This window comes from Mesoplodon densirostris, chromosome 16 (genome assembly GCF_025265405.1).
Source record: "Mesoplodon densirostris isolate mMesDen1 chromosome 16, mMesDen1 primary haplotype, whole genome shotgun sequence".
NCBI classification, from domain to species: Eukaryota; Metazoa; Chordata; class Mammalia; order Artiodactyla; family Ziphiidae; genus Mesoplodon; species Mesoplodon densirostris.
Window position 1 is genome coordinate 87,309,226 of NC_082676.1, and position 16,415 is coordinate 87,325,640.

At 58.5% G+C, this 16,415-nt stretch overlaps 1 protein-coding gene across 1 annotated transcript in view; it reads left to right on the plus strand.

Moving 5' to 3' along the window:
- The window catches only part of MAD1L1 (mitotic arrest deficient 1 like 1), a 321,496-nt gene that overhangs the window by 256,408 nt on the left and 48,673 nt on the right, over positions 1 to 16,415 (plus strand). Inside the window, exon 16 of the mRNA XM_060077985.1 lies at positions 2,589 to 2,775. Coding sequence (XP_059933968.1) covers positions 2,589 to 2,775 — 187 coding nt within the window. The remainder of the gene's footprint in view (positions 1 to 2,588; positions 2,776 to 16,415) is intronic.

Consider the following 16,415-nt stretch of genomic DNA (forward strand, 5'->3'; position numbering starts at 1 on the left):
CAGCCGGCTACCCCTCAGCCCAGGACACTCCCGTGTCTCTCTGTCAGCACTGGGTGGGAGGGATGCCCAGGCCTTCCCCTCGCCAAGGCCCAGGCCCCCCTCAGCCTTTGCCCTGGGAGGCCCAGGGAGCGATGACCAAAGAGGCGTGGCCTCTGCCTTGACTTCCGAAGCCTCCGACCTGCGCTGTCCCTCATGGCAGGCAGACGCCCGGGGCTGAGCCGTGGGGACAGCAGCTGGCGGAGCACAGCCGCTGCCCCCTGGGTTTACCCGCCGGTGGTCTGTTTGCTGACCGCCTGGGCCCTTCCCATCTGTTGGGGTGACTCTTGGTGGCAAAACCTGATGCCAGTGAGCTTTGCGGGGCGGGGGGATTCACGGATGCTCACGCCTGGAAGGCTGAGGCTGAGCTGACCTGTGCCTAGAAGCACCCACAGACTCACTTGGTGCACGTTCTGGAAACTTCGTATTGAGTAACACGGTGTACGTACGGGAAAGCACACACGTCACGAGGGAGCGTCACGCAGCGGCCGTACTCGGTCACCAGCGTCCAGACCAGCACAGACCTGAGTCCCCTCCCAGCTCTGCCCTTGGCCCCGCCCTCGGCCTGTGGTGTGTCAGCGGCCGCCCCGTGTCCGTCCGCCAGGTCCGGCTGGTCTGTTCTGCTCTGTGTGAGAGGGTTGCCCGCGTCGTCCTGCGTGCAGACCTTCCCTCTCGCTGACACACGGTCCTCCGTGGGGACCCCCCCCACCCCCCCGCCCTGTGTGATTTGGGTGCGATGGGTCACGGTTCTGAGTTCCTGGTCGGGGACGTGCACTCGCTCACCCCAGGGTCCTGCCGAGGGTTTCCTCCAAGTGGGTGCACCCTGCACCCTCCGAGAGCGTGGGGTCTGCAGGCCCTGGAACCTCATCTGTTCAGTGTCGACCGGGCATCTCACTGCGCTTTTCACTGTTTCTTTGGTGAGTCATTTGAGCTACTTTTCACGTGTCATCGGCTTTTTGATATCTTCTTTTGTGAAGTGTCCGTTCACATTTTTTTGCCCATTTTACAAACTGAATTGTCAGACTTTTTCTTGTTTATTTGTGTGGGTTCTTTGTATGTTATGGATGTGAGTCCTTTGTCAGGTTTATGTGTTTCGTGTGTCTCCCACTCTGTTGGTTCCCTTTTTACTCTTTTGATAAATAGAAGTTCTTAATTTTTATAAGTCCAGTTTATTTTTTCTTTCACTTGTTTAGCCCGTTTTGAACCTTGTTTAAGAACCTTTGTCTACTCCCGGGTCACAAAGACGTCCTATATTTTCTCCTAAAACCTTTGCGTGTAGATTTGCCGTCCCTCAGGAGTGATGTTTGTGAGGTATGAGGTCAAGGTCAAGGTCATCTGGGCATCCAGTTGACCCTGCAGCACGTACTGGGGAGACCGTCCTTTCCCCACTGGCCCTTAGCGCCTGCCTCGGTCACTGCAGATTTGTAACGTGCGGTGATGCCTCTCCCACAAGGTCGCCACAGCCGCCCTGGGCCCTGGGTTTTGCGTGTGGATTTCAGGCCGTTCAGCACCCACTTAATCAAATGCCTGCCCTGATGTCCGGCCCCCTTCACTCTCTGCCGGGCTGACCTTGTTCCCCTGTGGCTGGCGGGCTCCTACCAGCCGGGAGGGGCAGAGGTGGGATGTGTCAACAGGCAGTTTAGGGTCTCGTCAACTTGGAAGGGAGCGTAACCCTGACTCCTTAGGTGTGGGTGTGCCTGGTGACTTCCTTCCAAAGGGGACAAACGCACTTCAGCCAGGGGTCAAGGTCAGCTTTGTAGCGTGGAGCCTCCACACGGTGTGATGAGAAGGTACTTAACCTCTGGGGTCTTCCTCCTCTAAACCTTGACCCCAGGTAACGGTGAGGAAAGTGTCGGCCACATCCTGACAGTAGGGCATCTTCAGGACACCCGAGCGGCATCCTCCGCACTCTGAAGGTCACCCAAAACAAAGCCCAGAGGAGCCACGGAAATCAGACAGCTGAAAGTCCCGTGGGGTCCCGCAGGAGGAATCTGGGAACAGAAAAGGGCATTTGGAGGAAACTAAGGAAATGTGAAGGAAGTAGGGAGCTTAGTTAGGATGGCGTCAGTGTTAGCCCTTGAACTGTAACAGAGGCACGGCACTGATGTCACATGTCAGTAACAGGGGACCGTGTGAGGCACGTGGGGACTCTGCTTTAGCGTCACAGTTTTAGTAAGTTGGTTTTTGTTTGTTTGTTTGTTTTTAAATCTTAAAAAACGGGTCCCACTCTTAAAGCCCATGAGACAGGAGGGTCGCCGAGAGGCTGGCGAGAACCCAGAGGCGTTAGGCTGTTGGCTGATGGTGTCTGAAAGCGCCGCAGTTTGAAGAGACCTCCCTCCCCGTAGCTGGTCCTTGACGAGACTCAGAGAAGGGGGCTCATGTGCTGAGTTCTGACGATGCTCCAAAGATGGGTTGGGTGGGCTTTCTGTTTCTCCCCCATTTAATTGAGGCCACAGCCCAGGGAGAGGGGCTGGGACCCCACAGGCCGGGCTCGGGTCCCCCTTTGCTCTCGTTCTGTGAGGGGCTCTGACCTCCTGCCTGTGGTCCCACAGGGTGACTACGACCAGAGCAGAACCAAGGTGCTGCACCTGAGCCTGAACCCAGCCGGCGCGGCGAGGCAGCGGCTGCGTGAGGAGTGCGAGCGGCTGCGGGAGCTGGTCCACACCCTGGAGGCCGGCGGCGCCATCCCCACCGACCTGGAGGCCGCCGCGGGGCTGCCCTCGTCCAAGGAGGTGACAGGTAGGCCCCCGTCTGTCCATCATTTCGTCCGTACGTCCAGCCTCAGACAGGCAGCCAGGCCGTGGGCATCCCCGGGGCTGTGCGGGAGGCTTGGTGGCGCCGGCCTGCAGAGCAGCAGGAGGTGACACAGGCACGGTGAGGACCAGATGGCTGGAGCCCTCCCGACCCCTGAAACAAGTTCGTATCGTTTATCAGTTTACACGCCTGCCGTTAATTGTGGGTAAACCCAGTACTCCGTGGAAGCGGGGGCCATCTTTCACCATCTGAGTTCGTTTCAGGGACCCAGCGAGCCCTCTGCAGGGGCCTGGGAGGAACCCAGGAAGCTGCCTTTTCTATCACGTGGGTCTCGCCTGCTCTGCAGTTCTAACCCAGGGCCACAGCCTCTGACCTCGCAGCTCGTCTCTCCAGGGCAATGCAGTGACCGCTGAGCCTGTCCCCTGCAGGCCACGGTCACCAGGTCCCGCCCTAGTGCAGAGAGAGGCCGGGCCATCAGTGCCAAGGAGGGAGGGGACCCTCTGGAGGCTCCATTTTCCCAGGGGTCACCCAGTGCGGCCCCATGGGGAGGCTGGGGCCCAGGGGACGCCTGCGGCTTCTCTGTGCTGTTGGAGGGTGCCCAGCGCTACTGCCCACGGGTGGCTGGGAGGAGGGCTCTGCTCGCTGCCCCCTCGGTGATGTCTGCAGGGCATCTGCGTCGAGAGGGCCAGGCTGCTGTTTTCTTGCCATTTGCCGCGGGCATTTCTGAGTGGCTTTTCCGCTGGGAAGCCCTTCCCCACTTTCCCTGCCAGTGTTTGTCATCTCCTCCCGCGTGCCCACTGCGGTTAGAGTTGGGAAGTGGTTGCAGCCGTCCTCTTGTCTGGAGCAGAGGTCTGTGCGTCGCCCGTTACCAGGGTCTTCGATGTAGCCCCCCTCCTGCCCATCTGCTTCCACCGTCTACCTTACATGGAACCAGCCTTTCTCGAAGTGCCTGAGGTCAGCAGTCACCGCCCCGGGAGACCGTGGAGGTGGGAGGCCGCCCTCAGCACCTGGTGCACAGGGGCTCTGTGAGGCCAAGCGCTTGGTCAGCCAGGCCTGAGTTTGAGCCCCAGCTGTGCGCTCCCTACACCACCCGGCCGAAGCTGCAGGGTCTCGACGGCAAGGCAGAGCCCAGCCGTCCTGCGGGAGCCACGCTCCATCCCTGCCCCCTGGTGCTGTTCCATCCTTCTCCGTCTTGTCCCCATTCCCATGGCCTCCTGAGCGTGTCGTGGTCCCAGGACCCTCGGCCCAGTGTCCTCTGTGAGGGGGGGTTCGTGCATTGTCGTGGGTTCAGCTGTGACCCCACGGTGCGGAATCGATGGGCTTTGCCAGCCTCCACCTGAACTCTGCGCCTCTGGGTTTTATGGGATTGCAGCTGCCCTTCAGGTGCTTTCCCGAGGTCGCGTGCTGGGCTCATGGACAGTGAGCACGGGCGTGTCATGTGAAGTGCACGCCCTCCTGCGGACACGGACACGCGCACGCCCGTTCACACCTTGCGCCGGCCTCTCCCATCTTGTGTTCAGAGGGGGCGGTGGCCTCTGTGCAGGGCTGGCTCTGTGGATCAGAGCATCCAGACACAACGACGACAAGAAACGTGCAGAGGCATGCGCAGGTCAGAGCTCTCTCCCTCCCGCAGGCCGGAGCAGAGACGGTTACTGCCGCAGCGCGAGGCCCCCAGAGCTCAGGACCCCCGCGTGCCACCCCGCGGTGCTGCCTTGCTCTCCTGGCCGTTCAGCTGGCTTCCGACACAAACTCCTCACTTTGCAGTTTCCACCGGCAGCAGCCAAATGGAGAGGATCCTGGCATCCCGGCCCGCAAAGCACAGGCCTTCCATTCCTGGGGCAGAAACAGAGCCCCCCGTGCCGCTCGGACTGACGGTGTTGGCTGCGCAGGTGCCCCGGTGGCAGTTCTGCGGCCAAACCCCGGCTCAGCTGCAAAGACTGCCGTGGGGTGGGGGGGGGTGGCCGGCGTTCCGCCCTCCCCGGTGAAAGCCAGGAGAGGCCTCTTACAGGGTCCTCAGCAAGTGGGAGGCCGAGCTGTGGTTTCCAGGCCCGCCTTCCTGTTTTCTCCCCGTGTTCCTTCCAGCCACGGCTCCAGCCCCTCTTCTCGAGCGGCCTGTGTGTCCTTGACAAATTCACGAGCTGAAAATGCAGACTCGGGCACCTCGAGGTGGCTCTTTACTCTGTGAAAGGACGTGTACCGTCTAACGCAACAGATCATTTACCCAGTGAGGTCTGTCACTCCTTCCGACCAGTGGCTCTGTGCTCAGCTCTGGGGACACAGCTGCTCGCAGCCTCACAGGGGCGCCGTGGCATGTGCCCACAGACACTGTGGGCATCCAGGCAGAGGCGGCCATTCGGACCGTCCTCCTCAAGGCCCCACAGCAAGAGGGACGACGGCAAACCTTTGGAATCCGGACGGTCGGTGGGCGGGTGGTCTAATGGTGAGCAGACTCAGGAAAACGGAATCTAAGCAGCTGCAGTCGAGCCAGGAACCAGGCTGACTTACGCCACAGACCTCCCCAAAGGCCCAGAATTGGCAGCAAGAGGTGCTGGGGAGGGGCGTGACCGTCTGAGCTCAGGAGGATTAAGGACGCTTGCTTGGGGCTGTGATCAAGGGGCAGGAAGGTTCCCAGACCTTCACCCAAGTCTGCGTGGTGGGCCGTGGCCTCTCTCCCAGCAGAAGTGAGAAATGGAAGTCAACACAGTGGTTTCTTCTCCTGGAGCAGCCATTCCCGAGGGGTGGTTCCCAGGCGGGCAGCAGGCGCCCCAGGAACATGTTGGCATGCAGGTCCTCGGGCGCCGTCTCAGGCCCGCGGGGTGAGAACTCGCGGGGGTCCGGGGCAGTGACTCTGGCGGCTGGTTCTGCGGGCAGCCCACGTTCTCCCCCGTGTCTGTGAGCTGCGGCTCCAGAGATGGTGTGGACAGGGCCCATCCAGGACGAGAGCCGGCAGCAGAGCTGAGGGATGAGGCTGGTGGATGCCCAGACGCCCCTGCCCACCCCTTTCGCCCTCTGGAGCCTGACCAGCTCCGGAGGATACCCGAAAGCACTGACCCTGGAGGCCCCCGTAGGCGGCCGGCCGGACCCTGGGCGGAGCTGACAGGCCAGGAGGACCCACTGCTGGCTGTGACCAGGGAGCCAGAGCAACAAGTAGAAAAACGCACCTGGAGGACGCAGGCCACCAGAGTGCAGGGAACCTCCAAAACACCGTGTCCTCAGAGAGACAAGGACGGACTTTCAGCAGCAAAGCACAAGCAAGAGACTTTAAATTTTTTCAAAATGAAAAACAACAAACGTCTGGAAGTTAGAAATATCCACGAGTTAAATGAAAATCTAAATAGCGGATTTATGAGATGAAATTGAGAAGGTTTATCTGAAAAGTAGAAGAACAAGGTGACCAGCTGGAAAGCAGGAGAAAAAAGCCGAGGAAACTAGAGGAGCGTCTGGGCTGCGCGGTCTGCCGAGTCGCAGGGCTGCAGGAGAGACGGGGCCACAGGTCACACGGCACCGCGTGGCGATGAGGCCGTTTCTGTGTGGGTGGATGAAGGGGCCCCCCAGGGGAAAAGCGGGTCACTTGTCAAAGGCCAGGGATCAGAAGAGCTTCCTTCCCAGCAGCAGCCCTGGTGCTGGAAAGCTGTGGGCACTGCTCCAGGTTCCGGCCCAGCGCCCGTGCTCCAGCGAGCCCGGAACAGCTCACCACGCGCCCCGTCTCAGGAGGCTGTCAGAGACGCACCCAGCAGAGCGAGCAGACCAGCAGAGGAGGCGAAGCGCAGAGAGCCCGAGACGCCAGCCTGGGACACACATGGGGGAGGGGCAGGCCCTGGCTGGAGCCGGTCAGAGGCTCTGGGCCTCTTTCAGGCCAGGGGGTCGTCAGGACGTAACTGGCCCGTGTCTCAGGGGGCATTGTGGCCCAGGCCTTGCCATGCCGCGTGCCCTGCGCCCCTGGGCCTGCTGTCCTGGCTGCACGGAGCCACCGCCCTGCCCGGGGTGCCCATCTCACATCTCCTGTTCACATCTGCTGCCACCACAGGGTTAGGAAGCTCCCACGTGGGTCAGCAAAGAGGTTCGGCTGCGTTAGCGATGGGTGCACAGAAAAGTCAGCGAACGGAAGACAGGACAGCGTCAGCTCCGGGGAGGACAGGATGCTGTGCAGGAAACAGTGAGGAATCCTCGTCTGCTACAGCCCAGCTCCAGCAGCACCTACCGTCGTAACAGTCCTGGGTCCTGGGAGGATGGTGATGGGAGGAGGGGCACGTGTGAGCCGGCAGGGGGTCAGCCACTTAATACCAAGGTAATCGGAGTCGTTGGCCGGAGGAGGAGAGGACCTACGGGGCGTGACTGGGCTCTAAACCACGCACGTGGGAATAAAAGTAAAGCGTAAAGTTTAAAACAAACCTCACAGCAGTCATGTGACAGCCTGGCGAGTGCCAGTTCCACAGAGGCTTGGGCCAGTCCTATGACAGAGACGGGGCAGCAAAGGCTGAGAACGGCAGCTGGAGCCTCGTTTAGGAGCTGCGTAGACCCAGTGGGGCCGGGGCGGCAGGGTGGAGGGTGCCCTGTGCTGACCCGTCCTGGGCTGGACCCAGCAGGCTGGCAGCCCACCAGAGTGTGGGCGGGAAAGGAGTCATTCGGTCACCCCGTTTCCCTCCTCGTGGGACCAAGAGGAGGGCGGCCAAGTCAGCTCTCAGGATCCTCAGAGGAGCGTCCCCACTGAAGCCACATGGGCAAGGGAGCCCCGCCACCAGGTTCGTAGCCTGCAGTGACCCACAGCCTCGCTCCAGGGGGTGTCCAGCGCTTGCAGAAACCCTGTGGCCCTCCGTCCGCACGCTCAGCCCAGCCGCACGTGCCATCTGTTGGCCAGTGGAGCAGCTGAGGCTCAGGGCGCTGGCCGCTCCCCACAGCCCAGGGTCAGCCCCGCCCCCGGGGAGCCATGAGAGCAGCCAGGTGCCTCGCTGGTGGCTCTTAAGCGCCCGGGAGACAGATGCCGGTGGCGCTGCCATAGCCGAATGGGTGGCTGGCCTGTGGACTGAGCGTGGTGATTAGGTGCTGGCCTCTGTGGAGGGGAGGCCACATGTGTCTATTTCTGCCTTGCCAGGTAGAGGCAGAGTTTGGCAAACTCCCTCTCCGGGCCCCCCGCATCTGCCTCAGTACCCAGGGCTCTGAGCTGTGACCTGCCTCCAACCATAGAAAGAAATCTCAGCACGTGGAGGCCCCTGACCTCCAAAGACGCATCCTGGAGAGTAGGGCACCGGCAAAGGCCCCGCCCCACATACACCACCCGCTTTCCCCTGTGGGCCTCGCGGGCCAGCCTGCCCCACCTCTGGACGGGTCCTGTCTGCCGTGCACACAGCGTGGCCTTTGAGCTGGGCCTGCAGAAGGCCCCCGGGGGTCGTGTGGGTGGGCGTGCTCTCTGCAGTGGCGCAAGCACGGAGCTGGGTGGCCGGGATGGAGCCGGACCAGCAGCACAGGGTGCCCCCGTCTCCTTAGGACTTCCAGGCTTGCTGTCACCACACCAGGAGCCGCTTGGGGCGCTGGGGATGGAGGGTGCCCAGCCTCAGGTCAGGGGATGCTTGTCTCCGGGCATTCCTGGACCTTTGACAAAGGAGTCGCTAAAGAATCCCTACCAAGGCCACACCCTCGGCTGGCAGGAGCCTGAAACCTCAGCCCCCAGCACTGGCTGTGCTCCTTGCATGACCCCACACCTTACCCAGCCTGGGCCGGAGAGATTGTTCATTGTGGTTTAATTAGGTAAAGAATTAATGTTAAAATAATCTAATCTTGTCAGAGCGACACACGGAAGGCAATCAAATTTGTCTCTGCCTGACTGTGCGGCGCAGCTGATCCCGAGAGGTCCCTGGAGGAGGGACGCCGAGGCCCCTCCCTGTGGCCCGTCCGTTCTGCCCAGGGGGGAGGGCGCCCCTGCAGCAGCTGCGCTGCCTGGGCTTCACCTTGGTTCTGCTCCTCTCTCCAGACGGGGGCTCACCCCCATCCCGCTTCAGCTGGTGCCGGCCCGGCAGGGCGAGGACGGGGCGAGGGCCAGCTGGGCTCTCCGGATGTGGGGCGTGGCGGGCGGGCCTCTCTGAGTCGTTGCTGTCCCCCGGGCCTCCGTGAGTGCAGGTGTGATGGCAGCTGGGGAGATAGCGCGGACTCGCTGAGGCTCTGGAAGCCGTAGTACCTGCTTCCCGAGCCGGCAGCCACGCAGCGGCCAGCTGGACGGCAGCAAGGGAAGAGCCACGGGAATGAGGCGGCCTCAGAGCAGGCCCTGGCTGTGGGGATTGTGTTTGCAGGGGGGCAGGGGGGCACCTGGCGGGAGCAGGCCGTCCTGGACTGACACTCGCTCGGGAAGGCGTCACGGGGGGCAAGGAGACCCAGACAGCTGTGGGTCACTGGTGAGGGCGCTGAGGCTCCACGTGGCTCGGCGCCCGGCACGAGGTGATGGACTCGGGGTTTGCTGTGGCCCCTGGTTTGGCTGCCCGAGGCTTAGAGGTGGCTGTCACGTAGATCCGGGAGCTGTGCTCGGCTCAGGTGCTGGCCTCTGGCCACTTAGAGCCTTTGGGGAGCAGCCGAGAGCCCCCAGCCTGCAGTGAGGAGTCCTGCCCTGTGCTTCCCCAGCTCATTGTCCTCCTCTGGAGGGGCCGCCTCAGAACAGGCAGGAAGACCGCGGGAAAGTAGGAGGCGGAGGCGAGAATCGGGAATTGCGCCCCAGCCCGTTCCCGGGTGGGTTACCGGGAGCAGCAGGGGTGCCGGGTCTCAGGCTTCCTCCCTTCCCTGCCGCCCCAGCAGAGCAGTGCTGCCGTCCACGCCCGTCACCTCCCGGCCTTGCAGCAGGTGGCGGGGAGGCCTCCTGGGGTCCTTGAGGCACTGTTGTCTGGCCAGCCTGAGCAGCACACGCCAGGTGGATCTTAAAAGCACTGCAGAGGCTTCGCACCGAGCTGATGTCGGAACCTGAGCCCACAAGACGGTGGGTCAGATGCAGCCAGACACCCTTAGCAAACCTGAAAAACGAAGACAGGAAGTAACTGCGTGTTCCTGTGAGCGCTAGTGCGTTTCTTCAGGGCGGGTGCTGGGGGCAGGATTGCCGGGTCATGTGGTTAGAGGGCCACTGGCTTCGTGGCCGGCCGTGCGTCCCCGCGCTCCCACCGGCACCGGGGTGGGGCTCCGCAGCGGCACCAGTCTGGGGCCCTCCATCGTCCTGAGGTGTGTGCAGTGGAGTCCACCATGTTTTAACTGGCATTTCCCTGACGGGTGAGATATGGAGCATCTTTTGTCACATGTTAGCCATTCCTGTATCCCCCTGGGTGGGTAGAGTCTCTCTTCAAGTTTTTGCCCATTTTTTGTTGGATTGTTGTCTTTGGCTCGAGTTTGGGGAGTTTCATTTCCTAACAGTGTCTTTCTCAGAGCAAACGTTTTTAAAATTATTTATTAATTTATTTTTGGCTGCGTTGGGTCTTCGTTGCTGCGCACGGGTTTTCTCTAGTTGTGGCGAGCGGGGGCTTCTCTTGTTGCGGAGCATGGGCTCTAGGTGATCAGTTTATCTCTTACAGGAGTCAGATCTAAGAACTTTGCCAAACCCAAGGTCAAGACCCTGTTTTTTATGTTTTCTGCGCTAAGTCTTTTAGTTTTGCATTGAAATCTGTGATCCATTTTGTTAATTTTTGCATATGATGTGAGATTTAGGTTATGGTACTCTTTTTTTTTCGCTGCATTGGGTCTTTGTTGCTGCACACAGGCTGCTCTTCGTTGCAGTACGCGGGCTTCTCATTGCTGTGGCTTTTCTTGTTGTGGAACACAGGCTCTAGGCGCAAGGGCTTCAGTAGTTGTGGCCCAGTGGCTCAGTAGTTGTGGCTCACAGGCTCTAGAGCGCAGGCTCAGTAGTTGTGGCATATGGGCTTAGTTGCTCTGCGGCATGTGGGATCTTCCTGAACCGGGGCACAAACCCGTGTCCCCTGCATCGGCAGGCGGACCCCCAACCACTGCGCCACCAGGGAAGCCCTAGATACTTTTTGAAGTGACTTCTCTAGGGATTACAATATGCATACCTAACTTTTCGCAGTGCACTTATAATTAATATTTTACCACTTGAGGATGATGAGATCCTGGAATGTCAGGGTCTTATCACGACACAGGTCTCCCACGCCCCCCTCCTTGTAGTAGGGCTCATTTGTATGTACCCACCGTAAAATGTTTTAATTATTGATTTTAGTTGTCATTCATACTTTAAAGAACATACGGGGAAAGAAACAGTTCATGATTTTTACCGAGACGTTCAGAATTGCTGTCGCTCTTCCTTCATTACTGAAATGACAAGTTTTCCTCTGGTATCATGTCCTTTTGCTGGAAGAGCTTCCCTGGCATTTCTTTCAGGGCAAGTGTTCTGGAAACATACTCTTGTGGTTTCCCTTTGTCTGACAGTGTCTTTATCTTGCCCTTCCTCCTGGAGGGCATCTGTGCTGTGTGTGAAGTTCTGGGTCAGCCGTTTCCTCTTTTCTCTGCCTTCTGGCCTCCATGGCTTTTGATGAGAATCTGTAATAATTCAGATCATTTCCTTTCTGTGTGAAAAAGAGAGCTTGACGGACACATGCATCGAGCCGGACGGTAGGTGTGGGTGATGGTGAGGGGACAGAGGACACACGGGCCCCCAGCTGAGGGTCAGCGTGTGGTGTGACGGACGCGACGGACATCATGGGTCGGGGGGACAGGATCTGCAGCCCAGTGTCGGGCAGTGCCGCTTCCAGGGAGACCGAGGACGGCTCGTAGCCACTCTCCCCACCCTGCCCCAGGCGCCTGACGGTCCCAGCGTCTCTGTCACCTGGGGTCGGTGCCCGTTGGCTGGGTTCTTCCCAGCAGGTCTGCATTCTCCTGGTTTTTCATATGCTGCTTGGTTTCGAATTGTGTCCTGGACATTTTGAACATTTTCAGGTCTTTGTGAAGTTCTGGAGAACGTACATCCTGTGGGTCTGGGTTTCAGCAGGCGTCTGCCAGGTGGGCCCGTCAGCAGCTTCCGCCACCTTCCAAGGGCTGTGCTTCTACTGTCAGTTCAGTTTCAGAGCCGTTGCTGTGCTCCTCTCAGCCGTTAGGTCCTGGGCAGTGGTCTGGCCCACAGTGCAGGCCTCACGGCCCTTCAGGGTCAGAGCCCCACACGCCCAGCTCAGAGGTGCCTTTTGGGGTCTGCGTGGCACAGTGGAACGTGGAATTCCCTCTCCCTCAGCTCCGACGTTCCCCGGTTCCCTAGGGCCCCCTTCACAGGCCCCTGGGCAGACGTTCAGGCCTTTGCGTCCCTGCCCTGCCAGGCCCTTCCCACGACCACAGCAGTGTCCACGGTCACCGCCAGCTGGCGGGGGGGGGGGGGACAGAGAGGAGGGCAGTGGGGATGCCCTCCTCTCCTGGGGCCACAGCCCTGCGCATAGAGAGAGGGCCCTCCCTCGAGGGTCTTGGCACCTGTCCGGTCACAGCTGCGCCTCCGCAAGTTGGCCTGGTGCCGGGACAGGACAGGCTGAGCACAGCCAGGAGTGCGGCCTCCTCCCACTTCCTTCTCGGGCCAGAAAGCAAGGCTTCTCCCCACTCTCTCTGCATCCAGACCGAGTGGAACCAGCGTCCAAACAACGACCACCACCACCTCAGGACATTCAAAACTATAAAACTCACCCAATATGCAGTAGATAGTCGGAATAATCCTGTAACTATTGAGCAAATCGAATCCATGATCACAAAGCTTTCAAAAAACCAACCTTCACTGGTGAACTCTACCTAACAGTTAAAGAAGAATGAACACCAGTTTGTACAGTCTCTTCCAGAAAATTTAATAGAGAGCACTTTTCAACTCCTTTTATGAAGCCAATATTACTCTAACTTCAAAATCAGTGACAAGACAAAGAACAAAACCTACAGGGATTTATTTGTTTGTTCCAGGAATGCAGGGCTGATTCAGCCTTCAAATGTCAGTTGATATAATCCACCAAATCAGCAGGATCAAATCACTTGGTGGAGTGAAAGCATTTGACAAAATTCAATACTGATAAAAACCCAGCAAACTAGGAAAAGATGGGAAGTTCCTCAACCAGATGCAGCTCGGCCACAAACCCTCCATCTGACATCACACTTACGGTCAGAGTCAGAGCTTTTCTCCTAAGGTCGGAAATAAGGCAGCGATGTCCACTCTCACCACCCTGATTAGATGCACTGCAAGTCCCAGACAGAGCAGTAAGGAAAGGGAGGGCATGCAGAACTTTTCCTCTTTGCAGGTGACATGTTTGTCTACATAGAAAATCCCAAGAAGTTAACGAAACAAAACAAAACTAACTAACGAAGTGAGTTCAGCGTTGATTTTTGTGTATTGGTCTTGTATCCTGCAACCTTGCTGAATTCACTTTATATATGATATATGTGTGTATAATATGTATATGGTATATACTAGCAGTGAACATGTGGAAACTGAAATCTAAGACATTATACCATTCCTATTCACTCTCCCCAAAACGAAATTCCTAGGTATAATTCTAACAAAACACGTAGAAGAGCTATATACTGAAAATGACAGAGCATTGATTAAGAAGTCAAAGGATTTCTAAAGAAATGGAGAGACACCACGTTCACGGGTGAGGGATGTGCCATCGTGAAGCTGTCCTTTCTGCCCAAGCTGGTTCAGAGCTGCAGTTAATACAGGGAAGTCAGCTCTGGGTCGGCGATGCTGGGGTTCTGCTGTTTCTGCGGTCTGCCTGTACTTCTGTGTCTCTGGGTCGGCAATCGGCTGTCGCCTGCTTCCCTCCAGGTGGATCAGTGCCTTTGTGAAAGGCCGGGTGGATTTACTTTCTTCATCCTTCCCCAGACCTGGGGCCCGTGACTCTTCAGCAGGATCACTCATAGTCACCAAAAGCTGTAAACCACGCAAATGTCCTTTAACCGGTGAACAGATCAACCGCCTGGTGCAGCCGCCCGTCCCGCCACTCAGCATTGAAATAGCCAACAACCAACGTGCTGGTCTCCGTAAACGGTCCGAGAGAAGCCCCGAGGTCCCAGGGTGCAGGGCTCTAAGGGTAGACGTGCTGGACGGGGAAGGGAGCAAGTCAGAGACGAACCACTGGCCCTGGGGGCTGGGCTGGGGGGTGCCAGTGGCAGAGAAGTGCTCGGGGTGGTGGGCTTTCCCGAGTCTCAGTGGTGGGGCTGTCACACACATCGGCACCTGGGTTAAACCTTGCAGAATGTCCACCCCAAATGTCAGGGTTATGCATGTTTAAAATCTTTTAATATAAAGGGCATCTCACTTAATTACTAATAAGGAAGAATATTTTATTTCCTCTTTCCTGAAAGGTCTCTTCATGATCAGAGCTCCTTCACCTCTTTTTTTATTCAGTTTGTATAGAAGCTTAACTTCTCTTTCTTCTTTGTGATTATTTTGTATCGAAAGTTTTAACTTATTTTGGAATCTCATCTATTTATTCCATTTAAGCTTAGAAAGTTCTTTAGTGATTTGATAAATAGTTCTATTTTCTTCTGTGATTTTTTTTTGGCTTATGTTTTATATTTAAAAATCTAATCTACTTGGAACTTATTTCGGTACATGGTGTATGGTCAAGATTTAAATTGATTTTTCCCCAGGTCACTAGACAGTTGCTGTAGTGAGTGCCATTTACCAGATAATCGTTCCTTGCCCTGTAGTTTGTAATGTATCCCTATCTGTTTCCATGGTTTCTGTTTTTTTATTCCATTTTTCTGTTCCATATTTTTAGTAATTATAACTGAAATTATGTTTGAGTATCTGGTGTAGAACATGGCATTTCCCCTATTTTCCCCTCATTTAGATTTTCTTACCTGTTTGTTATTCTAAATGAATTTCAAAGTGCTTTGTCAAGTTCAAGAAAAAGCCGTTGAGGATTTGGTTTTTCTTGACACTGCATTAAAGGTATAAATTACTTTGGTAGGAGAATTTAAAGCTTCGTCGCATTCTGTGTCTCTGGGTAGGTGAGGGGAGCATCAGGCCTGTGGAGCAAAGAGGGGCCCCAGGCAGGGCCCCCCCTTTCTCGGCCAGGGGTTGGGGTGCTCCGAGCCCCTCTGCTGGCACCAGTCCCGCCCCGGCCAACGGCCGCTGCTGGGCTGGGTGTAGAAACACGGGACCCAGGCCACCTTCCTCCACCTGGTGGGCCTGTGAGTCTACCTGGTGCTCTGGGTGCTGTTCCCCCCGCCCCGGGGCCCAGGCCCCTCCACCCTCCTCCCGCTCTCAGGGTTCTCCCGTGGTCGCCTCTGCGTTGCTTCCAGTACACAGCCGTGTGCGGCGGGGGGAGTGGGGAAAGAGCCTTCACCGTCTGCCCGGTGTAGACAGAACCCCTCGTGTCTCCTTTGAACAAGGTCCCCGTGACCCTGCCCTTCAGCCCGGGCTCGGGGCCCTGGGTCCCGGTCTCCCCCAACTCCTGCATCCAAGATCGCTCCGCCCCAACCCTGCTTCCCACCTGCCAGACGGCTCACGACCCCGTGTCCCCGTGGGGCGGTTGGCCACCTGTCAGCAGCAGAGGGGCCTCGGTGCCAGGGTGAGGAAACAGCAGTGCGGGGGCCTAGGGTGCACGGCCCTCTGACTCTGGGCGCTGCTCTGCGGGGCTGTGGTCCAGCTGTGTGCCCACCTCGCCCAGTGCCGGCCCTAAGGTGTTGACGGGCGGACAGACAGACAGATAGATGTACACAATGTGAGGGAGGTTTCTATCCCCTGGGGTAGTTGGAACCCTTAGCTTCATGAATTTCTTTTTGTTCATTTAAGTGAATTTTTGGTCCCAGAGGAAAGGGCCTCTTGAGCCGGTGAGGGGGGAGCTGCCGTAGCTTCCTGGCAGCTGTCCTGGCTTCGCAGGTCCCGAGTCTCGGCTGGTGAGAGGCAGAACCGGCTACGCTCGCTCCCGGAATGCCCGCGGCAGGCCCCGCTGTGTGACCGGGGCCAGTGTCTGCCACCCCTCAGCCCCCTCGGCTCTGAGCTGAGGCTGGTCACCCTTCCAGGCCGTCGTGACTGCATCCCCGGAGCACAGAGCCCACGGGGACCGGTGACGACGGTGACAGCTGCCATCCTCCAGCCCCATCGACCCGGCCGCGCAAGAGCCTGCCAGGCAGAATCTCCTCCGTCTGGAGAGACAGGAATGGCCCGAGAGTCCTTGGCCCGGCAGCTGCCCCGACTCAGTCACAGAAGGTGACCAGTGGCTCAGGCTAAAGCGTCCACTTCGGAGACGGGACCTGAGCCCCAGAGAAGACCGTGGAAGCTGAGGATGGACGTCGCCAGGTGGCCCAGGCGGCGGAGGTCTTGGATTCCAGCCCCACTGCACCGCCTGGGCAGGGCACAGCCCTCCTCAGTGCCGCGGGCCCGTGAGCCAGAGGGGAGAGGGTCTGCACAGACTCCCCCAAGAGTGAGCAGGGGCGGGCGCTGTCCTCGCTGGTGGGTCAGAGCGGAGGCACGTCGGCCTGAGGGAGGTGCCACCGCGGCTTCGAGCGCCTGGAGCTGCTGCGCAGTTGGCACCGTCTGCAACGTGTCTCCTGCGGAGCCCGAGACGCCCCAGGGCAGGTGGGGGGCCGTGTTCTCGGCCGGCCCTGGGCCAGCCTCGAGGCCACGCCAATGTCCGCAGAGCCCCTGTAGCCCCGGAGAGGAAATGAGAGGGGAA